Source organism: Megalopta genalis, chromosome 10 (genome assembly GCF_051020955.1).
Source record: "Megalopta genalis isolate 19385.01 chromosome 10, iyMegGena1_principal, whole genome shotgun sequence".
Lineage (NCBI taxonomy): Eukaryota > Metazoa > Arthropoda > Insecta > Hymenoptera > Halictidae > Megalopta > Megalopta genalis.
The window spans coordinates 9,217,921-9,244,556 of NC_135022.1; the positions used below are offsets into that span (position 1 = coordinate 9,217,921).

The 26,636-nt window shown below is 42.8% G+C and overlaps 4 protein-coding genes and 1 long non-coding RNA gene across 9 annotated transcripts in view; 3 read left to right on the top strand and 2 right to left on the bottom strand.

The window, feature by feature from the left end:
* LOC117222729 (peroxisomal leader peptide-processing protease) overlaps positions 1-4,733 on the top strand; it is a 32,399-nt gene extending 27,666 nt beyond the window's left edge. Inside the window, exons 2-7 of the mRNA XM_033474596.2 lie at positions 5-778; positions 884-1,062; positions 2,326-2,438; positions 2,889-3,084; positions 4,028-4,312; positions 4,399-4,733. Of these exons, the coding sequence (XP_033330487.1) occupies positions 24-778; positions 884-1,062; positions 2,326-2,438; positions 2,889-3,084; positions 4,028-4,312; positions 4,399-4,490 (1,620 nt within the window). The 5' untranslated portion in view covers positions 5-23 and the 3' untranslated portion in view covers positions 4,491-4,733. The remainder of the gene's footprint in view (positions 1-4; positions 779-883; positions 1,063-2,325; positions 2,439-2,888; positions 3,085-4,027; positions 4,313-4,398) is intronic.
* Positions 4,325-5,941, bottom strand: LOC117222731 (activator of basal transcription 1). The gene is made up of 4 exons (XM_076524802.1): positions 5,463-5,941; positions 5,110-5,299; positions 4,735-5,025; positions 4,325-4,648 (listed from the first exon to the last, which is right to left on the bottom strand). The coding sequence occupies exons 1-3, from the start codon at positions 5,641-5,643 to the stop codon at positions 4,746-4,748; spliced, it is 651 nt and encodes a 216-aa protein (XP_076380917.1). The 5' UTR covers positions 5,644-5,941; the 3' UTR covers positions 4,325-4,648; positions 4,735-4,745.
* A 529-nt stretch (positions 5,942-6,470) lies between these two features.
* Positions 6,471-19,731, top strand: pps (protein partner of snf). Of its 3 annotated transcripts, none has more exons than XM_033474588.2 (16): positions 6,471-7,004; positions 7,369-7,505; positions 7,576-7,836; positions 7,960-8,225; positions 8,304-8,463; positions 8,583-8,879; positions 8,968-9,621; positions 9,702-9,980; positions 10,074-10,238; positions 10,327-10,451; positions 10,561-10,937; positions 11,128-11,528; positions 11,611-12,096; positions 12,229-12,371; positions 12,487-15,441; positions 16,459-19,731. In XM_033474588.2, the coding sequence occupies exons 2-16, from the start codon at positions 7,379-7,381 to the stop codon at positions 17,428-17,430; spliced, it is 7,668 nt and encodes a 2,555-aa protein (XP_033330479.2). In that variant the 5' UTR covers positions 6,471-7,004; positions 7,369-7,378; the 3' UTR covers positions 17,431-19,731. The 3 variants fall into 3 exon arrangements, with proteins under 3 accessions (XP_033330479.2, XP_076380914.1, XP_033330483.2); XM_076524799.1 differs by having other exon boundaries at positions 6,471-6,761; XM_033474592.2 differs by having other exon boundaries at positions 6,472-7,004; positions 9,714-9,980.
* Positions 18,049-21,104, bottom strand: LOC117222732 (uncharacterized). Of its 2 annotated transcripts, XR_004490748.2 has the most exons (3): positions 20,529-21,104; positions 20,255-20,373; positions 18,049-20,054 (listed from the first exon to the last, which is right to left on the bottom strand). It is a non-coding gene; the product is annotated as an uncharacterized LOC117222732 (long non-coding RNA). The 2 variants fall into 2 exon arrangements; XR_013034247.1 differs by having other exon boundaries at positions 18,049-20,373.
* A 134-nt stretch (positions 21,105-21,238) lies between these two features.
* Positions 21,239-26,292, top strand: OstDelta (oligosaccharide transferase delta subunit). 2 transcript variants are annotated; one of them, XM_033474593.2, is made up of 11 exons: positions 21,239-21,455; positions 21,851-22,059; positions 22,279-22,407; positions 22,602-22,762; positions 22,912-23,051; positions 23,500-23,875; positions 24,104-24,283; positions 24,398-24,623; positions 24,713-24,925; positions 25,187-25,358; positions 25,602-26,292. In XM_033474593.2, exons 1-11 carry the CDS (start codon positions 21,254-21,256, stop codon positions 25,742-25,744), a joined length of 2,151 nt encoding a protein of 716 aa, XP_033330484.1. In that variant the 5' UTR covers positions 21,239-21,253; the 3' UTR covers positions 25,745-26,292. The 2 variants fall into 2 exon arrangements, with proteins under 2 accessions (XP_033330484.1, XP_033330485.1); XM_033474594.2 differs by lacking the exon at positions 21,239-21,455 and adding an exon at positions 21,509-21,675.
* The last annotated feature ends 344 nt before the right edge of the window (positions 26,293-26,636 follow it).

A 26,636-nucleotide genomic window follows, 5' to 3' on the forward strand; every position in this document is an offset into this window, starting at 1 on the left:
TCAGGAGATCCAACGGTTCAAGAATGGATGCAGCAGGCAGCGTTTTCATATCGGAACGAGCCGCGACGACGACCGACGAGACGATCTTCTCGCACGGCTATTCCGGTATTCCGATCGCGAAACGTTGGGTGCTCGCTCACGGTTCCGTGTTGTCGAGAAGCGCGGAACGGTCCCGGCAGATTCTCGATTTCGTCGACGCATCGAGTCCCGGAGAGCTAACGTTGCTCGAGCCGTACGGGCAACTTTTCGGCGACGTGACGTTTCTGATACGCCGCGATCACGATTCGTCGACGGAGCATTGGGAAGGAAAACCGTTCGCTCTATGGAAGTGCGCGCTTTTGAGCGACACCATGAAGAGTCTGTCGACAAATTGGAGTTTTCGAACCGGCGAGAAATTCGACCGCGCCTTCTTGCCGGTCTTGTTGCTGATCGCGCGCAGTTCGCCGACACCCTCGTTAAGAACGGGCGACCAACTATTATGCGAATCATCCGACAACGGGTTCACCGGACGCAGACGTCGGGGAGAAACAGCACAGGAGGACGAAGGAGAGATCGGAGACATTTTGCTCGGACTGGCGAAAGAATCGGCGATCGGCGCACCAGCGAAGGGGTCGACGGTCGAGATCTTCTCGACGCCTTTCGGCAATCCGTTCTTCTCGAACACGGTGGCCCGTGGAATCGTTGGTAATTTACTCGGGAAGAAAGAGTGCCTGATGCTGATAGACGCGGCCGTTTTCCCGGGATGCCAAGGCGCTCCCGTGTACTCGTTCGATAATCGGTAAGCCGATCCCGAGTCCGTTTATATTCTCCGATTCGCCGGTTTCACCGGGTTTAATCTTTTCCTCGTTCTTCCCACGATATTCCGCCATATTTGCGACCAAAGCGCTCGCAAAACCGTCTGCGGCATGGTGATCGCATCGTCGTGTTGGTGTCGCGGAGAACGGATCGACTACACGTTCGCGATTAATTTGCAAGCATCGTTGAACGAGCTGCTCGTTCGAGGCTCGATCTCCTCCCCTGTTCTTCTATCCGCTCGGGGAACCGATCGTAACGACAAAATCGGTACGTAAACGATTTCCAAGTGTTTTCCCGTTGTTCGTTCGCCGATCACGCGCGATCGGGTGACACGTAACGATACGGTTACCATTACAATTATGGTTACGGTTACGGTTACGGTTACGGCTACGGTTATGGCTCACGGTTACAGTTACGGTTACGGTACGACACGCGTACGATACGGTAGCCAATATTTGATTCGTTGAACAAAAAAATATTGGCTCGGGGAATAAGTTCGTAGCGTTTTTATCAAAGCGATTCGAAGGCGATCTTCTTCGTTGTTTCCGTTGCGCTCGCGAGAGGCACCCAGGCCCCTCAATTTTTCGGCACAATCCCATTGAACGAAGATGATCGAGGATCGTTTGTATGATCGCAGTTCATTTTTTCGGCCAATTCACGATTTGTTCGGTGACCGTCCTTCTTTAAAAGTGCTTCGAGACGATCTTCGTCGAATTCAGAAGCGTCTTCCGCTCTGCGGGGCGTGTCGTCGACGTCGAAATCGCAATTTTTGAACTTCTCCGTGTTCTCTTGCGAATGTCCCGGGCTGCTTTCAGCAGCTTCTTGGCCTCGATGAAAAGCGAAGAAGAGAAGGTGTCGAAAATGTTGCTTTTTACCTCCTGGATATTCCATTTCTAAGCCCCGAAAGTAATAAAAAAATTAATTACTCGAAAAGACGATTAGCACAGTTTTGTAGAGCAGAAAGAGCTCTATCGAATGAATATTATATGTTTTGTGAAACGGTAAAAAATTGTTGTGAAATAAAAGAAAATATAAAAACGCTACGAACTTATTCCCCAACCTAATATACAAGGTGTCCCAGATTTTAATGTTCAAACTTTGTTAGTATATTCTATGGCACAAAGTATATATAGAGCTTTATTAAGAAGTTATAACAAAAATTCAGAATAGGAATAGTAATCAACTAAAAAAGAAAATAAAAAATAAAAAAAAATCTTCGATCGATGTCAATCATCTATTGTCAACAACGGTTATTAATACATTTCGAAATGTATTAACAAACACAGCTTACATAAACACACGGCATGTGCTGATCAATGCTTCACTATTCTAATGCAATTACTATTCCTCTATTCCGAATTTTTGTTATAACTTCTTAATAAAGCTCTATATGACCTATGTTTACATAACAATTTTTCTTACTTTGTGCCACAGAATACACTAACAAAGTTTGAACATTAAAACCTGGGACACCCTGTATATATTATTATATATATATTATGTATATATTGTTTCCCCTCTGTTCGTTAGGTATCCTCGAACGAAGCATCGCAATTGTAAGATGCGGGCCGAATTGGGGTACTGGCATTTTACTGGACGATCGAACGGGAACGTTCATCACGTGCGCGCACGTTGTCGCAAGAGTATGCATTTATTCCGTATCGATGGTTTCCTGGAAAGTCATCGATACGTTCCTCTCCGTTCCTCGTTTCACGTTCGTTAACGCTATGCCGTCCGGTGGCACCACGCTGGTGCCATTTAAAAAAAAAATCTGAAATAACATTTGAACTATATTTCTTGTGTGTTAAAAGCCAGCAAACGGACTACAGCATTGCGCTTATTTAACTTTAAGAATCAAGTACGAAAATTCAATGGATCACTTATCTTAATTTTAGGAATTTATATTGCCGCCATCTTCGAAATTCTTTTTTTAAATCTAAAATCTCCAAGCTATTATTATTAACAAAAGAATCGTATCCGAGATCTGCGGACGGCATAGCGTTAACGCTTACGTATTATTTGTCCGGCGCGTCGATCCTAACCCCTAAAACGTTAGGAAGCTGGCAAAACATTCTTTCGCCGCATATGTCCAGGCACCGGAGACGAGGATCGAACTCGCGTCGCATATCGCATCGCGACGTAATAAATCCGAATGGACAGCCGAAGCAAAGTTGATCTATAAAACACCGGATAATAAACCCTACGATATCGCTGTATTGAAGATGGACCTCAAGTGCAAGGAGACTTCGATGAAAGCGATCAAACTAGCGGACAGACCAGTCATGAACGGTGAGAGGGAGGGGCTACGGTGGCGAAGAGAGGAGGGAGAGCGAGAGGGAGAAAGAGCGAGAGCGAGAGAGGCGCGCGGCAACGATTTCATTCTCGTTCTCGCGCGCTCGCGTTGGTTTCTCTCGTTTCTTTCGTTCATTCGTAATGACGAGGCACGTTAACTTTAACACGCACGACGGGCCACGAACGAGGCAAAATTCATATTTTCGTCAGACGATGGAAAAAAACGAATCGCTCCTCGGCCTATCGTGGTAATCGTTCGAATTAACGGGTTACCCCGTTCGGTTCTCTATAGAAAGACAGGAGCTTCTAATCCTCTTTTGTAACGCACCTACACCGCTGGAGGTTATTCCGGTTGGTTAACGGTAATGACAATAAGAATTAAGAGTTACAGGGAGATCGACGCGTGTGAGGCGACTTCGAGGCGCCCGACGTTGCAAGGGACAGCACTGACCTTCTTTCGTGGACAGTAGGAAAAATAACCCGAGTCTAAATTGGGCCAATTGATCGCCGCCGGGGTGGAATCGACGTTTCGTCGGTGTTGAATGTCGCGAACGGGGCGACACACGACCCTCCGTCATCCCCTGTGACCGTTCGTGTACTCCCCCCCCCCCTTCGGACTCTCTTTTCCACTTGCGTTTCCTCGCCTCGTCTTTTCGACTACTCTTTTCAATCGAGCTCCTAATCAGCCCCTATTGTCCGCAACTATAAATTAGGAAGGAGAATGCTAACTGAATCAAGAGGACTCTCTATTGCACGTTCCGAACAAGCAAATACGTGCTGTCGCGAATCGAACGTCGGGAACCGTGAAACCGATCTCCTCCCTGTGGTGATCCACGGTCTACGACTACCCCAACGAATTACGCTTCTCCTCTCCTCCTTTATTTAGCCCTACCAGTATAGCGCTCTTCTCTGTAGTAATCGGGGAAATTCATTTTCACAGGCGAGCCGATACTGTCCATAGGATTTCCATTTTGTTCGACGGCTAAGGCCACTATCAGCAATGGAATTATATCGAAATCGTCGCGGTACATGCTGCAGACAAATTGTTATGCCCAAAGCGGAGTCAGCGGAGGACCTATTGTTCGACCGGCCAGCCTTGAGATGCTGGGCATGATCGTTTGTAATACAGTTTCCTCGAGTGACGAGACCGCCTATCCTCGACTGTCCATGGCCATACCGACCAATATTTTCAAAGGACCATTGGACCATTATTTGCGAACAACAGGTATGATCTCAGTTTCCTTAAAATGTTTCCACATGATCGTTCTTATTGTACAGACCGATTTTGCCTGATACTTCTATCGATTTCAGATCCAAAAGCGCTGGAAAATCTAACGCAACGCGACGAAATCATCGCGGAAACGTGGAATTTTAGATCTCCGTTTCTTCGCTCGAACATGTGATTCATCGCCGCCGAAGTAATTTCTACACGTTTCAAGAGCAAACCGTACCTCCGATATACACGTTCTCGGATCACTCGCGAGAAATCAAGTTGCCAAAAATGGTAGCCCATTCTGTTGTCCTTCGAATGTAAAGCAGTACAAGCGTCGAGGATTCTTTTCTACAAGTATAATATACTTTATTTCGTAATCTATTGTGTAAAAAGAAATAACGGGATTGTATCACAGAATAAAACGGTAAACAAACATCGTGATTCGTTATCCGAACAAAGATTTCAAAAAGTCGGTTCTGTCTGTCGTTGTTTCATTTTCTTTTCTACTCCTAATTTCAGCGTCCGTCTCCCTTTGTTTGATCGTGGGCGGCACGAACGTACTGCTTTCGCCTTGTTGCTGTTTCCTACGTAACTTCTTGCTTATATCGACATTCTGAGAGAAGAAATTGGCTTCTCGTTTGGCTTGCGCTATCTCTGTTCGTAGCCTCTGTTTTCTTACTGCCCGCTCGTATGCCAAACGTTCGCTCAGGTGAACCCATTTGAATCTGACGAACAAAAAGTACCAAAATTTTGTCGAACTATCTCCAAAATCTGATAGATCGTAATTTTATGATGCAATCTTCGATTACCTCGGCAAGTATTTTATATTCCAAATAACATCGTAAAATTTGCTCCTTTTTCTAGTTGAAATTTGCTTATTGTTTAACAACGTCGCAACATGTTTGGCAACCTTTTTCCTTTCAAATTCGATCCAACCTTCGGTGAAGGATTTTGCACAAACTTTCTTACGTTTCTTTATCTTACCATTCTGATCGAAGTCTGTAATAAAAAACAAAAACCGTTACGCTTGCTACAGCGACTGAAAATATTTGATAAGAAACAATAATAAACCAACGTATAGCGAAGGTTAGGTTAGGTTATGTTATGTTTCGTACGAATTGAAATGTGTCTTAAAGTATCTTGTTTGATCAAAATTACTAACCATTCTCTGCCAATTGTAAGTATACTCTTCCAACCTGACCGTACTCGGAGAAAATTTCTCGAATTTTCGTGATGTTCATGTATTTTGGTATGCTGGATAAGTATACGATTCCTCTTTTTCGAACTGTTGGTTTCATTACATCTTCACTGTCTGTAACATCTACATTTTCAAGATTTTCCATTTCTGCTCGACTTTTGTCAGCTATTTTTGTTTCTCATTCAAAATATTATCTATATGTTTCAGCTTAAAAATTGTACTCGTATCGTCGTATCTTTCGCATGCTCTGCCAGGAACGCTGCGCACACTTATCAGGCGTGCTTAATCCACTGATAAATATTAATACAAATGTTACCGTAACAAGAATTAGGTACCATATATATATATATATATATACAAGTGTATACACAATGAAGTATTGACACGAATTATACGTAACTTTGTATAATTTTCAATAGTTGTTCATGATTTTCATTCATTTTTAACGACATTTGTAGTCGGTTATAAGTTGTAACAACACAAGTCAACGTACAAAATATATGTACATACAGTAATATCTCAAGTTTCGCAAGATTCCGGCCGCGGCGTGCTCCGTTAGCGAGGGTAGAAGTGGAAATTGCTTTGCTTCGATAGGTTGACGATTCACCGCTGAGACAAGGTATGTTGCGAATTGGATGCGCAGTTAAATGGCGGGGATGCTTGTGAAAGCTAAAGAAGTTAGAAAAATCGTGCAACACCTGAGGCATTACCGCATTTATGTACGCACAACTGGTTCCAACTGCTGCGCGACTTTGGGCCGCAACTTGCCAAGCAGTCGAAAATGCTGGACAAATATTTCTTTGCTTTGATTGGTCGACGATTCGATGCAAAACAGGACTCGTTGCAGATTGGACGTGCAGTAAAATGGTGGGGATACGAGCGCTTGCTTAGAGAGGAATACAAAACGTGCAGGAGTCGAAATTATCGCTACATGTACGTTCAGTCGATTCGGTCTCAGGCCTCGGTGATAAGGTATCAGCAGACTCAGGCGGTCTCAGCGGACTTGGCGGTCTCAGCGTTTAGCGCGTTGCAGCGCTATCGCTTTGCCAGAGCTTTGCTTGTTCTTCTTGTTGTTGCGCAACGAGTTCGCGCAGCGTCTCAGTGTGTGCACAAAGGAGCAAGTGCATTCGTTACATGATGAATCCTTAAAGAAAATTGTACCTCTCCTACAATATACGTTGTTTTCGTGAAGATACCGCGGTACAAGTTTTATTAGAATAGAATTCCGTACGAGTAGCTTTCTAACAACGGAAACAACGACGGGTGAGCGAAAACTTTCGGGAAACATTACTTGGCTGAGTCAAACAAAATGGCGACTTTTCTCTTCTTGGCGGTACTGTTTACTTGACCGTGATCATTATGTTTCTCATAAAGTGTGCTACGCGAGAAGTGTTGTGTACTTAATCACCCTACTATCGACCAACGTAAACGTAACCATGCATCTTTAACCAATCGCTTAGTGTTTGCGGTCGTTAAGGTCTTCACGATCCAATACCCACACAATAGGTAATACTGCGATAAACGTGAACTACACTATTCCATGCAACACGTTTTTCCGTTTCGTCGCTCTATCAATTGCTAGGATTCCAACCTGTTTCTTGAAGGATATTCCATGTGTACAATTCCAATTGGTTTCTATCGTGTGATAGCCATATTTTTCACACAACTAGATTTATAACTGTCATTTATCGTGAATATTTTCCATACATTTTGCTACATCGGTACGACTCGTTGAGACATTATTTCCCCTCTCGAGGAAATTTCTAATATTTTCTCCTTCCAGACGTAATTGATTTTGAATTTAGATGTGGATTCCGACTGCTTTTCGTGACATTCTCTTTTAAAAGTATGTTCTATCATATTTGTTTAGCTTAAGAACAATGTCCAGTTCGTACGTCGTTGAGCCACAGGAAAGTGGATCAGAAAAAAAGGACGATACTTTGATCATTGTTGTCAACGACGATGGTACGATATCAGTCGATCAGGAGACGTTGCAAAGCTTGATTAGTAAGTTTAATTTCTCTACCAATTGTGTTTTCAACGATTCTAAATACTATACAGTTGCATTTATTTCCAGCGAATCAGTCCAATGCTAATGTTAGCGTGGTTAGACTTGGACAAGCCGAGACCGATACAGAAAACGGAGATATAACTCTAACCGTAGATCCGCCACCTTTCGTTGCTGCTAATGTAAATTCAGGGGGTACTACCACCGATGCCACTAGCTTGGTCGATCCTTTCATGGAAATGGATCCAGAGCAACTGGAAAGACTAGAAACAGCTCTACAGAGCGAAGAAGCGAAACAAATTCTTGGAGAGAATGTCACAGCAATGCTCGGTAAACATTATTCTTGTGTTCCTTCCTATCCACGTGTAGTTTATGAAAAATTAATTAGAATTCGAGCTGCCTTCCTAGCAGCGGATTGGTATTTATCTCATACAATGATATTATACTTTATAGACATGCTAACTGTAGAGGAACAGCAAAACTCAATACGTTATAGCGTCGAATTGGATCATTGTTATACAAGTAGATTGTCGCCTTCCGATCCAAAACCACGAGATCCTTTACCTACTACCGATTCGCCAACGCCTAGCGACAGTTTACAATATGAACATCAGCTTTCTCCTAATCAGGGAACATCGAGTGCATTACCGTCTGTTGGCGATGGAGATGGTGCAGCAACAACGACAGCGATAGCAAAAACAAAAACAATTACAAAAACTGTGAGTACGCTGTGTGATTTGGGCATAGGCTAATGTTATAACGATAATGACGATCTATCGTGATGATTTCTTTCTCAGACTAAACCCGTTGGTCGTCCACGGAAGAACGTTCCACCGACTTCGGTTGCAACATGCAACAATTCAAGACCGTCTCCCAGTATAACAAGTACACCCAAGTCGATTGGACATTCGTCGACTAGAAGTTTAACAGGGACATTGCATCAGGGACTCGGAAGACGTAATTATTTGATATGTTCACCATTAATGAATAGCAACATTACTGCAAACACGTTACATTACTACAATATACCATAAACTTATGATACTAACTGTGGATAAACTTGTTTGACTTATCAGAACAGGGGAGGCTGAACGACGAAGAGGAAGAAGAACCGACATCGTCATCCATTGAATCATCCGAATCAGAACCTCCATCGGACAACGACTCCGACTTTGGACCTCGGGGTCCCAGAAGAGGCGGTATAAGAGCTAGAGGAGGTAGAAAGGGACTTACTACCAGAGGCGGAAGTATGGCAGCTACTCGTAGAAGAGGTACCAACAAACAAATGGATATGGAACAGGTCCGTAGGTTGGATATGGAAATGGCTGCAGCGGTAAACGCTATGAAGAGCCCGGAGAAAGAAGAAAGATCTGGTAAGATAACAGCACAATTATCCGGTATGATTCGATCAGAAATTGAAATTTTTTCCGTACATTCGGGCTTCGTCTCTTTGTTCGTCAGGTTTCAGTCTTGTTCGTGGTAAAAGACAATTTAAAACTACTATCGGAAGGAAGAAAGAAGATACGCAACGCGTCGAATCGTCTACAGTGACAGTGAATGAGAATACCTCGCCTTCATTCGAGAAACCGTTACAAACTACGAATCAAGTGAAAGCCAATTTGATCAGTGCCAATATGATTAAAGGCGATATGATTCTTACAAAACCGGGTCAGGGAAAGAACAATCAGAAAGTCACTTTCGTGCAGAAACAAGTGCTTGTCAAGTCGAATGATATGAAGAGCGTGGAACCAAAGAAGCAACTGATATTTCCCAAGGGTAAATTTGTCAGTCAAACGGGAACTAAGATTTTTGCAACTAAAGATGGAAAATTGGTTCAAGTGCCTATGCCCGGTAAAACCGTAACATCGACTATACCGGTTACTCAGATCAAGGGTACGGTGCCGCAAGTTTCTTCTACCCAGCAGATGATCGTGAACCAGAATCAAACATTGCATACGCAACAACAGCAGTCGGTAAAAGTATCTACCCCTGCTAGCATTTCGAAAGTGAAGTCTTGCGACGTGAAAAAGGAGAAAAGGAAATCCGATAGCTTCGAAATGATCAGCAAACCCGAGATCGAACCTGGAAAAGCCACAGAGATCAAGATTTTAGATGGTTAGTCGATGAGGACAGATAGTATCTGTGACTACTTACCTATGACCTGTATCCCTATAATTCAATATGTATGATTGAAGATTTCATTTTAGGTACGAAGAAACATCCAAAGAAGGAAAGCCGCAAATCTCCGGCATACATGGTGGACAGTCTAGGCCCTGCGCTTTTCTCGACTCCTGACATTATTCGTCGAGTCGGTTCGAACGGTGATGTGAAAATTCAAGAGAACATTGTAACATCGTTGATTTCGGTAACACCGGTTACAAGCACTACCACCACAGGCAATGCGAATTCAGTCGCGTCAACAACTCCGGCATCGTCGTCGTCGTCCTCTTCGTCGCCCACGTCCACTCGTACAGGTTCGCCCCGTATTTACGCCATTAGATAACTGTAAACATATTCTTGGGTCTATATTGTAGATTTTAATTGTTCATACGATATCACGACAAAAGGTGTCGCAGTCTCTACGCCAATTGAGCAGATAACGCAGTTAGAATCTCATCCATCCACGGAAAAACGAGAAAATGACGATACTCCGATAGAAAGCAACGAAGACGAGGCGAAACCTGATCCAAAGACTAACGGATCGGAAGAGATTCAGCCTCCTTTGGATACAGGTTGATATTTCGAAGCAACGTTCTTTCGAAAATTTTGCTAAACTAGTCACTCACCTTGTACTCATCGATTTTTTTTAACGTATATCAGGTAGCATGGACGGCGAGGAACATTTACTAGCTACATTAGAAATGGAGGCCAATAAACACGAAGAGGAATTGCTCGCGGAAGCGTTGATGCTGCAAGAAGAACTCGGAGTCGATTTGACCGAACATGTATTTGAATTTTTCGATTTTTCAATCCACATACACAAAACATTTCTATTTATCGTCGCGAGTGATTTTTATTCGATATTCTTTTTTTCTCTCCTTAACAACACGGTAGGGTACTACACTCGTCGAACAAGGAGGAGGAGGAGGCACAACGTCCGAATCGTTACCATTGAATAGTACGCTTGTACCACCGGTGCTCGTGTCCGATCAAGAAGCAGCGAAACCTTTGGATACTTTGACGACAGCGGTGGTGGCAAGCTTGGCGAGTACCACGGCAGCTACGGTGTCCGCAGCAGTGGTCAGTGCAACTCGAGAATCCGCAAAGAAACCTGCGAAAGATGAAAAAGAGCCGATTCAAATTATTCGTGGTGGCCGAGTAATCACGTTGCCACCTATCGAGGCGCCAGCCACTAGAAGCAAACGGTTGCAGGCTAAAGTCGAGCCTGCTCAAAAGTTGTTGGAATCGATGAAATCTACGGATAAGTTCAGGTGAGCGTTCAAATATCTCTGATCAAATTGATGTGGAATTATATACACTCGTATTATATACGTAGTGAAATTGTATAATTGAATCGATTAAGGAAGTTCTATTCAACATGTATATATACATACATACGTACATGTGCATGCGTATATATATATTTATATATACATATATATGCGTTTGCAATATTTACAGTTTGCAAACGGTACCGCAAAGATCATTGCAAATTCTGAAAAACGAAACACCCACGAACGTTATAGATCAAGATGAAGAAATTGAAAATGAAGATCTAATGGAGGAAGACGATGAAGAAGTGGTTGAGGAGGAAGAAATGGATCAGTTTGCCGGTGACGAGGAGGAGGAGGAAGATGAGGAACAGAAGCAAATCGGAGCGGTTGGGGAAGATGAGGAGGAGGCAGAGGAAGAAGAGGACGAAGAGGAGGAGGAAGAGGAGGAGGATAATTCGGATTCGGAAGACGATCCTGACAGGCTTTGGTGTATATGCAAACGACCGCATAATAATCGTTTTATGATCTGTTGCGACGTGTGCGAGGATTGGTTTCATGGAAAGTGCGTGCACGTCAGCAAAGCTATGGGTAAGATTACGAAGCGAACCAGCGAACGTGCAACTTTTATGAATTAATTGGTAAAGGGAGGATTTCTATTTGTTTCATCTAGGTCAACAAATGGAAGAGAAAGGAATCGAATGGGTTTGTCCAAATTGTTTAAAGAAGAAGGACGAAGACGCGAAAACGAAAGGGCCAGCTACGATTGGAAAGCAACGTGTACAGTTGGACAATCCGATCGCTTTAAAGAATCTTGCAGCACCTAACCAAGCATCGGTTGGCGGAGAAACCACGCCCACAAACCCTTCCAGTTCCGATTACGGCGATGTACAATATTCTGGTAACAGCAGCAGTAGCAGCAGCAGTATGCAATGCGTTGTTTGCAAGAAAGAAGCAAGGAATTCTAGTATTTATTGCTCCGACGCTTGCATACTCGCGCACGCTCAAGAAACTCTTACCAAAGACAAGCCATCGTCGACCGCGTCAACGATCAGCCCAAAGGGAATAACAAGGCCGTTGCCTCTCGAGATCTCCACAAAGTCGAAGTCCGATAGTAGGGTCATAGTTTTCGAAAGAAAAACTGGAAAGGTGTTAAGCGGTGAGTGAACAGCGTTCAAAAGTCATACACCTCGACATACCACTCTATACAGTTGTTTCCGTAATTTGACTCGTATTTGAATCATCATAGTTTCTATCGCATTAATTCGATACGAACGAATAAACATTTCAGGTATCGACGCACCAACAAGATCAAACTTGCGCACATGGTTGAAAGAAAATCCTACGTTCGAGGTAGTTGGTGCAAATAATCTAGGTCCGTTGCAAATAGGAAAAGCGATTGCAACAATTCACACGCAAATTCCTGGCAAAACAGTACGTATTCAGTTCATTATACTATATCACACTATATCATACTGTACTATACCATAACATCAAATAGTTTATCGATTCATCGTCTACGACACGTTAATGAAAAATATCGTTCAAGGGTAAATCGACGTTGTTAACGACCGGAAAGGGACCAAATCTTCCGAAGATGACGTATACCAAAGTACCAGGTTCGAAGCAAATGATTATAACAACGGGGAATAAAAAGTTCACCGTAATTTCTACAGGACAGCAACACATTCAAACGGCGAACACAAAGCCAATACAATTGAAGCAAACGGTGCTCGCTCAGGCGAACAAAAGTCCGTTCGTGTTGAAAACGACTACCATCAAATCCAGCACCCCGATTCAAGTGAAGCAGCTGCAGAGTGTGCCGACCCTTAAACAGATTCAACCCGTGAAAAGGCAAGAGGTGAAGCAACCGGTTGTGCAATCGAAACAACAGCTAAAACCGACCCCGCCGAAGAAGCCGGAAACCGAACCGATAAGGTTGAACATAAGAAAAACGTTGACAGAGTTGTTGTCGAGCCGTATAAAAGAAACGGAGGATTTGAAACTGAACGACGACGAGATCGCCGATCTAGCTTTCAACATCGAGTTGGAGATGTACAAATATTTTAAAGACACCGGAGCCAAGTACAAAGCCAAATACAGAAGTCTCGTATTCAATATAAAAGACACGAAAAATTTGACGTTATTTCGTAAAATAGCCAACAGATCGTTAACTCCTGACGCGGTGGTAAGACTAAGCCCCGACGAAATGGCCAGCCAAGAGTTGGCCGAATGGCGCGAAAAAGAGACCAAGCACCAGTTAGAGATGATCAAGAAGAATGAGCTGGATTTGATGGCGCAGGCGAAGTCTATAGTTGTGAAAACGCACAAAGGTGAACAGATAATCGAGAATGACGGCGGTATCGATCACGTCGATCCGAAAACTCCGGTACAAGATATCGTGACAGCGTTGAATAGCGCGGACAGCATAACGTCGACGGTGGACGATCCGGAGAAGGAGCTGGAAAGAATAAACGAGGAGGAGCGGCTGAGAATCAAGGAAGATGCCAAGAAATCGAAGTTCTTCGACGAGAAGAAGAAGAAAGAGAAGGAAAGGAGTCGGGAGAAGGACAAGGTGAAGGATAAGGAAAGGAGCCGAGAGAGAGATAACAGTCGTTCGAAGGCGGTTGGTAGACGCGAGAGAAGTACGAGCACCGGCAGGCACAAACACGGTAGAGACGACCGAGAGCGTAGCAAGACCAGGGAGAAAAGTAGGGAGAGAAAGTCGCGCGAGAAGGAGAGCAAACGCGAGAAAGAAAGGGACCGCGAGAAGGAAAAAGACCGTGATCGAGATCGATCGAGGACCAGAGATCGCGACAGAATTAAGCTCCGGGAGAAAGGGAGCAAGGAGCGAAGTAAGCAAAAAGACAAAGAGAAGGAGAGAGGAGAACGAGAACGGCATAGAAGCGGTGTCGGGGTTGGCGACGGTGCTGGTGCCGGTGGTGGAATCGGTGGCGGCGGTGTCGGCGGCGGCAGCGATAATAATTTGAAGAGCCGCAGCGTTGCCGGCGGGTTCGTGTACTGCGAATCGAAGGAGCTCGACAAAAGGGAGGACGAGAAGAAGAGAGACACAGAGAAGAAAGACGATTCGATCGGTCTAGCCGGAGGATCTTCGACCGAAAGATCCATCGAAGATCGTTTGTGGCGACACATAGAGGACGAAGCCACTACCAACACCATCGACGGGAACGATTCCGACGTATCGGACAGGGAGCCAACGTCGACCGTTACGATAAAGACTCCGGACATCAACGAGGACGTTGACAGAGATCGAGAACAAGAGTCCCTCTCGAGCACCGTTGACAGAGACGCGTCGAAGGGTAGTTGGCAAACGGTGTGGAGAGGCTTCGTGAACATGGTGGACGTTGCTAAATTCTTCATCACCGCGCAAGAGGTGAGCGGTCACGCGAAAGATTTGATGGACGACTTGCCGGACACGGTCGACGTCGTCGGTAGAATAAGCCACGACACCGTCTGGGACTACATCTCGAAAATGAAGAAGACTGGTTCGAAAGAAATCCTGGTAATTCGCCTTACCGCTGCCAACGACGAAGAAAAGATTCCTTACATAACGTTGTACAGTTACTTGAACAGCAGAAGTCGCCTCGGAGTGGTCGGCAATGTCTCGAAAAACATCAAAGACTTTTATATAATGCCGTTTTCGAGTCAGAGCACGATACCGCAGGTTCTGCTGCCGTTGAACGGTCCCGGCTTCGAGGAGCATCGACCGCACCTTCTGCTGGGGATAATCGTTCGCAACAAAAGGAAGCGTTTCGTTGGCGTTTCCTCGTCGACCATACCGATCAAGCTGGCGAAGAAAGATTCCGACAGAAGCTACACTCCGCCGTTGGTCAGCGTTTCGAAGGACAAAGTAGGTAGTTCTAACGTGAGTGCTATGATCGCGGGCACGGTCACGATCACGGCAACGGCAACCTCGACGGTTGTCGCCGCGGTCTCTTCCCCGATTGTAGCAACGGCCGGCAGCATTTATCAGAAGGCCACGATCGCTTCCGCCAAAGAGAAGCAGCAACCGCAGCAGCAGCAGCAACAGCACACAGTCACGCAAACCACTCTCGATACTTTGAACAAGGCGCACATAGGCATGCCGAGAAGCACGATACTCGACACCGCGACCATATGTAAGATCGTTCCGGAACTCTCGTCCAAGATCGACCTTACTTCCTCGCCCGGCAAAGTACCCATCGACGACGACGGCGACGAACCCTACAGCCCTGGTCAGATGGACGAGGAGCAGTCCGATCGCGATTTGCGAACTACTTCCACGATTTGCACAACGGCCGCAGCCTTACCGTCGATTCAATCGGTGGCAACGATGATCGGCATCGACGGCTCGGCGATCGATAACGGTATTATTTCTTCCAGTAAAAACTCGAACGAACTTCAGCGAAAAATGGAGGAGCTAAATCGACAAATCGAAGAACAGAAGCAACAAATACAAAGCATTAGCTCGTCGTTTCTCGGTGAATCAACGTCTACTTTGCCGGTGAGAATTTTCACAAGATTTATTTTTTACGAAATCGATTGTTATTGTTTCTCCTATTGCCCTATTGTAAATAAAATTGATTTCTATTTACCTATGGTATCCTGTTCCTATCCTCGAGCTGCTTTAGATTCTTGCTTCATTCACCAAACAACAGTTTCTTGTTTACCGTTTCTTGTTTACTTTAATAAACACAGCTTTCGTTGCATTATTATCCTGTTATCGTTTATGCTGTTCGTACGTAAATTTCGTTACTTTTCAAAGGGGCAATATATATTTTCGTCGGAACACGAGCTCGTGTCGACCTTGGCAATAAGTAAAAATCTTTTAGTAGCTCCAATCCTTTCCAGTCTTGAGGATTCTCTTTTTCGTTGTATGTACCGATCTACTCGAGTCAGAGTCGAATCGGAATGGTAAACTATACATGATATCGGAACAGGTCTATCTTGACGGTAAGATGAAAGATTTCCTGATCAACGTCGTTCAGACTGTCATCGTGTTCCATTGATTACAGAAAATGAGTGATTCTTGGGCCCTTGCCATTTTGAAATCCTTACAAATGCGCTATATACATATAGTTCGCTCTCTACATCTTTGTCTCTCTCTCTTTCTTTCTCTTTCTCTCTCTCTCTCTCTCTCTCTCTCTCTCTCTCTCTCTCTCTCTATCCCCCACCCTCTCCTTCTGAAATAAGTACACACAGGTAGAGACATGTATATGTATACATATATGTGTGCGTGTATATATTTTTGTTTTTAGACGCAAATAATTAGAGGGCATTTGTATGGTGTACGCGCGTAAGCGTATAATTCGTTTGTACAACCGTGTGCCTGCATACGTTTTTCGTACACGTGCGTGTGCATACACGTATATTATATCAGGAAAAGAGAAAGATTAGTAAAAAGGCAATAAGCTGAGAGTATTAGCATTTAGTTGCAAATGTTGCTATTGTTCTGCTCTAAACGTGTAACTATAATAACAACAATAATAGTAATAGTAATGGTTATTGATATTCGTTGCAGGGTTTAGGACTGGATCCGCCGATTAGCGACGAATGCGAGGAAGCTTACAGCCCTCCGGATACAAGATCGTTCACACCGCCGCCGCCGCCTATCTCGAAGTTTGCGCAGCCGATCCTCGACAAAGTATCAAACATAACGATACCGCCGAATCTGCAAGAAATCCTAGCGAACGTGAAGCGACAGGAGAGCACCAAAGTAGATCCGTATTTACCATCGAAACCCAGTGCCACATTCTTGACCACCGTAAACTCGGCCGTGTATCAGAACACGGAGAAATATTCGTCCGCGTCGCCCACGAAAATCTCGATCGGCGGATCCAATAAATCCAGTACCGACAACAAGCCTTCGCTCGAGTCGATTAGCCATAAGGAGTCCGTCTCGAAGGAGAAAGAAAGCAAGAGCACCCTGAGCTCGTTGAGCGACCTGGACCTGATCAAGAAAGCGGAGGAGGAATTAGCCGCTGTCGCGGCCGCAGCGTCCGCGAGTGCGGCCGTCACCGCGACCGCGAACACAACGATACCGGGAAGCCAGGCGGCCGAGCACACAGCGCAGCCGGTTTTATCCGCGACCTCGACTCTTCCGACGATGATAGGGAACTCGAATTCGTCGATGATGCCGTTGTCCACGAGTCTCTCGACCGGTTTGACCCCGGTCGGAGATCCTTCGCGCGATACAACCGTGTACAAGAGCCCTTATCCGGAATCTTTCAAACGCAACTTGGCCCCGGAACAGCCCAAACCGCCCGGTCTCGAGGACGAGGATTTCCCGCCGTTCCCGTCGACGCCGCCGAGCGTAGAATCGAACGCCGCAAGGATGACACCGTCCCGTTCCAAGTTCGTTCCGAAAAGTGGCATCGTGTTGAGCGTGAAAAGAAAGATGAACGACGACAGTGTCGCCTCTTCTTGCGGCTCGACCAAAGCGTCAAGGATTAAGTCACGCTGGGGTCAAGGACCTTCCGACTCAGGCGACTAGTTTCGCCGCGTGGACTTTCCGTAAGAACTTTTCCTTCGGCGAAAGAACTCTCGAGAACATTTACGAGCACGCTGTGTGCGCTGACGAGTGGCTTGCTAAATTAACCGTGTCAACTTGTTCACGAAGCATCCAAGTTTTTGCTGATCGCAGTTTCTCATCGATCACTGGAAAATCGTACAAGTTCGATGGCGGATACCTTCGAGCGGGATTCGACGAACGAACGAACGATAAAACGGTGTCGTTTCGGAACATTTTCTACCAGAAACGATGGCAAACGAATCTGGTAGTTCGCGCGTGTGCTGCCTATCGATGCCGCAAGTTTAGATCGACGCGTTGGAAGAGGAAGAACTTTGTCGACGACTTTAGGAACGTCACTTGTAAATACATAAGCGGCGGAAACACGAACGCTTTTGATACTATACGTCGAGCCTACCCGCGCTACGTGTACATAGCCTCACCGTATAAACTCTGTAATATATTGTTCAAACGAAATCGAAAGGCTAACGAAGATGATGAAGAAGAAGAAGATTATATAAGACGGTGGTGCGTGCACCTTGGGCGAGATCAGGCCGCCAATGTATATATATAAATTAGGTGTAAGGATCTGAGAACGACCAATTTCAATCGAGCGATAATTTCTTTTTTATTTGTTGGTCAACCGGTTAGAAACGATTTTCAGGGACTATAGAACCGTCGCTGTGTGCTGCATTGCTTCTTAGCGGTACCCGAGCCCTAAGTTAATTACGATACAATGTGCTATCCACCCTCGTGCAGTAAAATTCATTTCAACGTTTTGTGTAAGGAGCACGAAGAATCATAGAGTTATCGACGCGCAAGCCGGCACAAATTGCTGCCATTACAACTATTATGACAATATATGATCGTTTTCTTTCTTTCTTATTTTCTTTCTTCGGTTCAAACGAGATTTCAGATCGACGAGAAACTAAACAATAAATTTCGATTCTTATTTTTCGTATTCTTTCATGACATTTCTATTGTACGTCCTCTGATCATTTACGTTCACGTTACAATGATTATTGTTAAAACACACGATTTTCTATGTACGCGCGTATGTACATAGGTAGGACGTACACACTTAGTGCTGTAGCATCGTACATTTTATGCTGTCTTCTTCTCCAACGAAACTCCGATGTCCTCCTGCTTGATTTTCCTTCCATCGAACCCCCGTTCAAGCTTTATCCATCTCTGCGATAAAGCAAATCAGTGTTTGTATCTGCTTACTTGTACACGGATACGTAAGAGAGTGGACCTCGCGAGATGCATGATCGGAAGTGTTTGCAATGAATAATTATCAATTACCGTCGACCAACTCACCCGTCTACCTTTGTAGCACTGGGTAATCTCCACCGGTATGTCGCAGGTATCAAGGAATCCTACTTACTCGGAACATGCTATGTACGTACACGCGTACGAGTGAGTGCGAGTAAAAAAAAAAAGAAACTTAATAAAGGACGCGTACTTTAAGAAGACATTCGAAGGATAGAACCACTCTCCCCTAACAATTCGTATTATATTATATTACATTATATTATATTATATTATATATATATATATATATATATTCGAAACCGAAATCTTTGCTCTATCACCGCCGAAACACTCTATTTGTATATATGTATACAAATGTAGACGTACCACGGTGTTAGAACCAGTTTTATACGAAAGAAAAGTAATTAAAATTTCATTTTTGTACAAGTTTTCGAATAGTGAGCGAAATACGTGCATACATTACATATATTAGCGAATCACTGTAAACGTAATCGCATCACTATCAGCATTATCGGTGTTGTTGTTTCTATTATTATTATTATTATTATTATTATTATTATTATTATTATTATTATTATTATTATTACATATTATCTTTATCGTTATTGTTAGAAATATCGTAATAACGCCTTCGTCGTCGCCCGAATGTGTATCGACCGTTGCCTTTAATAACCGAACGTCACTTCTACAGTTGCACTACGAACATTATTATTTTCAATTACAGAAACGATTAACAGTAACACTTAAATTCGTCGCATCGATCTTTACATCGTGCCCAACAACCTGAAATGTTGATTACATTGTATTATATGGAAGTCACTTTGATAAAAAATGGTTTTCAGTATGTTATTTTGAAATTCATATTGTACGTGTAGCAAGGCTAACTAACATTCCAAGCGACTGTAAAAAGTTTCATTAACCAATTAGAAGTATCGTGTAACACTAGCCTCTCTCTGTTGATTGTCAATAGAAGAAATCTTTCAATAGACGCATAAACGATGTTTCAAAGAATCCCAATTTCATCAGCCGACCCTAAACGTTTCCTTGCTGAATTGTAACTAAACATTGTAAAACTTGTAGAGGGACATTCCCACCGAAATGATATTTATTGCGCAACGTATCCTATAGTATACGTCACGTGTACATGTATATGTACATACGATAATACATACTTAGTATACAATATATGGTGTGTGCGTGCGCGCGCGCGCGCGCGTGTTGGGGGTACACGCCTAGAGAACAATGAAAAAAGGTCGTAAATCATAAATATATGCATGTTCTGTCTGTCATCGTTTGTGATGAATACAATGAATTTTACGAACGTAGCAGACTCTCTGAAAATAGAAAAATAAAATCAAATATTTTTTTATCGAAGATAGAGCAGATTCCGAGAAATTCGAGAAACACCAGAAATGATAGAGAGAGAGTAACCAGATCGATGACAAGACGGCGTGCAGGCTTGTCTTAAAATGCAATATGGTCATTTCGAGCATCTTCTTTAAAGGCAATTATTAAAACAGAAAATTCGTTGTACCTTATAAACGAAGGCAGACGAGACACGTGTTTATGTACCAGTATGATTTTTTTCCATTGTTTTTTTTAGGCATACAATCAGCTCCCGAAGTTTTCTTTCGGTCGTGCATGTTTCACATTCTTTCACGAAGAGACGCATAACGCATAAGCAGCGGCAGTGGAAATCCAATGTACGAGAAAATAAGAACAGAAATCCAAAACAGTAGAATACATATTCCTATTTTATTTATCTTATACTAACATATATACCATTTCTAATCGAACACGGTACTTACTTATATATATATGCATGTATTGTACTTAGATCCTATATCTGCACGTTTCTCTTCCTCCCTAAATAAGCGCTCGTTCCTCCACCATTTTACTGCGTGTCGAACTTCGTAGTGAATCCTGTCTCAGCAGTGAATCGCCAGCCAATCAGAGCGAAACAATTTCTATTCGGACCCTCGCCAACTAAGTAAGCTGAGGCCCAAAACCATGCAGGAATAGGGTTGAATAGGACCTACTGATGTCGATCTAACTCATCCATATATATGTTATATGTTCATGCTGCATATGATTCGTAATGCTGGGCATTGTACTTTTGCCATTTCTAGCAAAGGACGGTCGCAAACAACGAATAACATATAGAACTAATTATGTAAAAGCCCATTCAAGCCAGTAAGTCCATTCAAGTCTGCGATCTGTTTGAATGACTTGTGCCTATATTCAGATGAGTCAATTCAGAAGCTTTTTCTTTCAGCAATTCAAAAACCTTTTTTATCTACTGCGCGTCCATGTTCGCGCAGTTGCTTTAGAAAGAGAACGGGAGATGATCGAGAGAGAGAGAGAGAGAGAGAGAGAGAGAGGAGATCGGGCCATTTGCGAGATCTGTTAAAGATTAAAATTTAATGTATCAAATAAATATATTAAATATGATTACATATCTTTATGGGTATGTCCGGAAAGTTAGGTATTCGATGAACTGTATCCGACTGTATCTACTAAACTGTATGCAACGATGTGCCGTCTGCGCATGCTCCCTTCGTATACGAGTAGACCGGTCGCAGTACGCACACACACACGTATTACATACTGCCAACTACTTCCGGAACGGAGAATCGTCCATTTTTCTGTACACGCGCAATGGGTGAAGAGCCATTTTGTTCGGAACAGCAACGTGGCAACCGGCATGCCCGGTATTCCAATTACCATGAATATTCGTAAGTATCATTCGATCACGCGTTCTTTCGAAATTTCTCATTCTAACCGTGTACAGAAACAATTATTTGTACATTAACTGTCCGAGCTGTGTCAGCACGTATATTCACATTCTTGATTCGGCTAAACACTCGTTCCGTTCGATTTATCTCACAATCTGAACGATATGCCTTGCAATTCACGTTTTGTTTGATCTCAATAAAATTAACATGTTTCGTTTCGGTAAGTATCTCGAGAAATAAGATTAATTCGTTAATGTGTGCTCAGCATGCTTGGCACAAAAAATACTGATACTCACAAATTTCTGTCTTGACCTTTAATGACCGATAGAAAACATTTGGATATTTCTCCTTTTCATTGAAATCCAGTTTCTAATCAAAATTTCATATTGTTTCAGCTTTACTATTCTTAATAGCGATTACCCGTGTAGCAGTATGTTTGTCAGCCAGCGAAACGTTGCAATCGACAAATGCCTATTTAACAATGGCTGATAAAAGTCATTTGAAGAAAATCCTTGAACCAGGTTTAATATCCGATGATGCATCTTTTATGTATTATACTGTTCACGGGTATAGATTTCTTGGAGAAACTTTGCCGAATCAACAGGTAAGATATTTTATCAAGTTTTCTGACGGTTATAGGATTTCGTATAGGTTCTTCAATTCTTCTCTTAGTTCTGCTTAAATGCAGCTGTACCTGATGAGATATTCCAAATTATTGACATATCATGATCTTCTGATTAGTCTTTCTGATTGAAATGCGTATCGGCAAGATGTTTAATAGAATTTTTTGCGTCGTCCTAACATGTAACTCGTCTGTTTTTAGGACATCTGTGAACGCTTAAAAAAAGTAATGGCTGAGGAGAATGTGACCACTGAAAAAGCCTTCTATGTCGCATCTGCTTCAGAAGCAATTGGGACCTGTCAAAATCTTCCTGTACCTGTTCTAGTCACGGTATAAAACCAGCGATTGAAACGATAATTATTTATTAATATATATATATATTATAATGATGTTTCTAAACTTTCGTTCTACTGCATTTTCATAGTGAAGACAATTTTATGTTGCTGAATTAAAACTTTAGCCTAGAGGAAACTGGAATTTAATTCAGATTGTATTAGTTACAAGAAATTTCTTTGTGTATACAGACACTCTCGAGCGTTATAGAGAAGGATGGTTCTAGCATGTTGGAATTATATTATGCGGTAAACGGATTGACTGCGCTATCTGAGAAATTGTCACGCGACAAAGTGGACAAGATTACAAAAGCGGTTCAAAATGCGTTGCGCAAGGATGACAATTTGTGGAAGTAAGATTGTCTTCTTGAATATTTTAAATACAGAAGCACAGATTTGCAGTAACTTTTGTTATTGCAAAGTTACATAAATTCATTATAAATTGAATAAATCACACGTTCAAGATCCTAATGCTTGCTTATTGGACGTTTCACGAAAACAGCTTGGGCTATGCTTTCCACGTCGCGTCGGATCTGGGAACAAGCGGTGCATTCGCTGCCGACCGAATCGAAGATGCCATTGTACAAGCCGACGAAGTGGATGGAAAGTATTTACAGTTTGAAGGTGGTCTTTCAGTGACCAGTAAGTAACAGATTAAACGTGTTAAACTTTGTCCGTGTACGTACAGTGGGTAAAGTATTTGAACACCTGCTTAAATCTGGACTAAACGACTTGAATTTTTTAGACATGTTAAAGATACTAGTTTACTGTAGAATGACTAAAATAGTTTTCTTTTAATTTTCCTATTTTGCTTGGAATGATACAAAATAAAAAATTCATGAAGCGAAAATGTAAAGAATGGGTTTTATAGATGGGTTTTGTGAAGATGTTGAAGTTGAAACACGCGTGAGTTATTGTAGAGTAAACCAGTTCGTTTAAAATCTACAAAAAATCTAGGTCATTTAGTTCAGTTGTAAAAAAGTTGTTCTGTTTTTAAAAATGTCCGAATACTTTTTCCTACTGCACGTACAATCTATCACATAACATCATGGCAAGAATAAATGCCAGGTATTCCTTATTTATTCCTCAGGTTTTCTAGTGAACGGTATTTTCAAACTATCTCAAACACTGAAGAAAAAGCCACCGTTAACGTCTCAGCAAATCGTTAAGATGGCTAATTATCTCTTGTCCCGTCGATCCGTACAAACTCCGAGAGGCGTGATGAATCTGCTTTCGGCGCTGACAACTTTAGCAAACAACGATTTCGAGAAACCGATCTGTGTAACGTTAGCTAATGAAGGCGTCAGTATATCCGACAATCAGCCTATGGTCACGGTGAAAGTTTGCGACATTCTTGGTAATCCGGTTACCGGAGTGTCTAAAGTGATTGCAAATTCAGCAACACGAGTTGGAGACGATGCCGCAATTTTGAGCAAACAGAGTTTGCAACCCTCGCCGACGGATAAGTGAGCATTGACTAGCTTTTATTAATTTTCCCTATAACTTTACCGACTTGATTTTATGCTTGTCAGGCTCGGCTATACACTAGGGTAAAGTAATTATCGGCAATCGATTTTTCGCGAATCTCAGTCTCGCGAAAGCTTCGGAAACCGACGTACAATGTCTTTTTTTATTTCCAAGCTCAGGCATTCGAATATTTCGATAATATTGGTATCTTTGTTTCCGCACCTTAGAACATTGTTCACGATGAACTTTTTGGAAGCGAAACCGGAACGTGGATTCTACAAAATCTCTGTGACAGCGGGTTCAGTGACAAACACTGTCACTGTAAAAGTTCTTTGCAAAGTGCTGGTCGATCATTTGGAAATTGGAACTGGTGACGCTGATCAGACGACTCAACCAAAGCTCACACGGTAATTTAGGGTCCCATTGAGTTTATTTATTCGATTCCGTGCTATCGAAGAGAACGTCAGGCTTCAATACGTTCTACCAAGAATTGAAATTCGTCACTTCGTGCTAAATTGCAGCGTAGCTTATCCGGAAAAGCTGAGCCAAAAGATAGAAGCTGACTCCCAGCAAAAGTTGGTTATGCGATTTTTGCTGAAAGACAGTATCAGTAAGAAGCCTATGCGTGCACATCAAGCCTTTGTACGGCTTTCTTCGGCAACCGAGTCGAAAGATAAAGGCAAGATGGGACGTGAAATCATCTTCGTCGCTGAACCAGATACGTCGCAGCTTTACAAATTCGATATGGTAGCGATTCCTACTTACATTCCTTCTGCTTTCTTTTTACTTCACTTTTGCTTGCTCGTTCAATTCAATGTATTTTCCAAATGTTTTAGCCAGTCGGTTCTGCCGGCGTGAACTTCGAGCATCAAAGCGGCGATTATAACGTGGAGTTGATCGTTGGAGACGCCATATTAGCGAATCCATTCCAGTGGACTGTCGCAACGGTGAACTTGAAGTTTCCTGAACCGACCTCGACCGAACGCGTAGACAAAACCGCATCGTACAAGCGTAAATTGAACATTTATGCGACTAAACCAGAGATACAGGTAGCAAAATGTTTTCCTTTCCTATGATAATTTACGTGTAACAACCAATGCTCGTTAGTGATAGCAATGCTTTTGATATTCTACCACTTCTATAACATTGGAAAAGCATATCGTCGAATCAACATTTGCCAGATTTTTGAAACAACGTGTTTGAAATCAAATGTTGACGTTCGATGGACACTTCCTCAAACTCTCTAGGACCATAATTTTCTGTCGCGGAAATATAATCTTGGAAATAATCTGTAACCCCGTTTGTTTCAGCATATGTTCCGCGAACCCGAGAAAAGGCCAGCCGCTTTCGTTTCCAATTTGTTTACAGGCCTGTGTTTGGCCCCAGTATTATTGCTTTTCATTCTGTGGGCAAAACTCGGAGTAAACATATCGAATTTTCCACTTTCTTTGAGCGCGATAACATTCCATCTTGGCTTGGGAAGTGAGTATATTTGCTTTTCTCTCTCTATATATATTCATATATTTTGCCCATTTGACTCGACAAATTACGACTTTACTATTCCATTTGTCAACCTGCTGGGCATAAAAAAAGCGTGAAATTTTCGCAAATTCGATAATCAATGTCGCATTTGTAGCCCAATTGTTCACGACAATTTAAGCTTAAAACATTGGAAATCTATTCGAGCCGACATACGGTTAACACATCGTTCTCTATCTTTTTCAGGTATTTTCGTACTTTTTGGAATATTTTGGTTACAACTCAACATGTTCGTTACACTTCGATACCTGCTTGGCCTTGGAATCGTAACGTTTCTCGCCGGCAATAAGATGCTATCGCGTATAGCACATAAACATAAATTACGATAAAAGCAATTGCATCGAACAATTTTACTCTAGCATGATCAAATCGTTCAATTATTGAAAATAAACACGAGAAACACCCGAAGGCTGATGTTGCTCGATCGGGGAACGGTCTTTGACGAAGCTGCCGTTCGCTTCTTCGGTCCATCGAATTACTATAGTTTCAATGTCGTCAACATCCGTTCTATTTACATTTGACGCATGAAAACTTTTCGCTGCAATGGCGTGGTATGTGGTGTTGTCCCGCTGTTGTTGCACGTGTGCTCTTGCGATATATAGTTTCGCCGAACGCGCACTGTCTCGAGGTGCTGTCATTTCTTCCGTTGATTATTAGAGAGAAAAAAAATATTCTTTATGCACATAGAATTATCGGTATAACGAGCGTGTACGTAAACATTTGAAGCTACAATACAGTTTATCGTGAAAAACACTCGTAGAGTAACAGAGAAGAAGAACCATAATACATACCTATCATTGATGCGCCGATATGTGTCGCATCTGGTAAAATATTGGTCTGCGAATAATAAGAAAACATTGAGTATGACTGTAGAAAACTCGCTTGTTAATATCTCGTACAACATTTTTTCCTCTCCTTTCGTCCTCCTATGCCGTTCTATGCTGCACGATATGCGAAATTACCGAAATATTTGCTGCAAATGCGGTACTCGAGGCGTTGATCCATCGATGAGTATAAGAGTACAGTAAATTCACCCTAATCGTCTTTCAATGCAACGCGATGCTCTTAGCAAATTGTCCATTTTTGTTTTCAAGCTGAAGGACACAATTGTGTAGAATTTACTGTACACCGAAGTGGAGAACGCGTGCACTTAAAGCATTTAAAGTGTATGGAACGCTTTAATGGCACACTTTCAGAAAAATTTCCAAATTTTGCAAAACT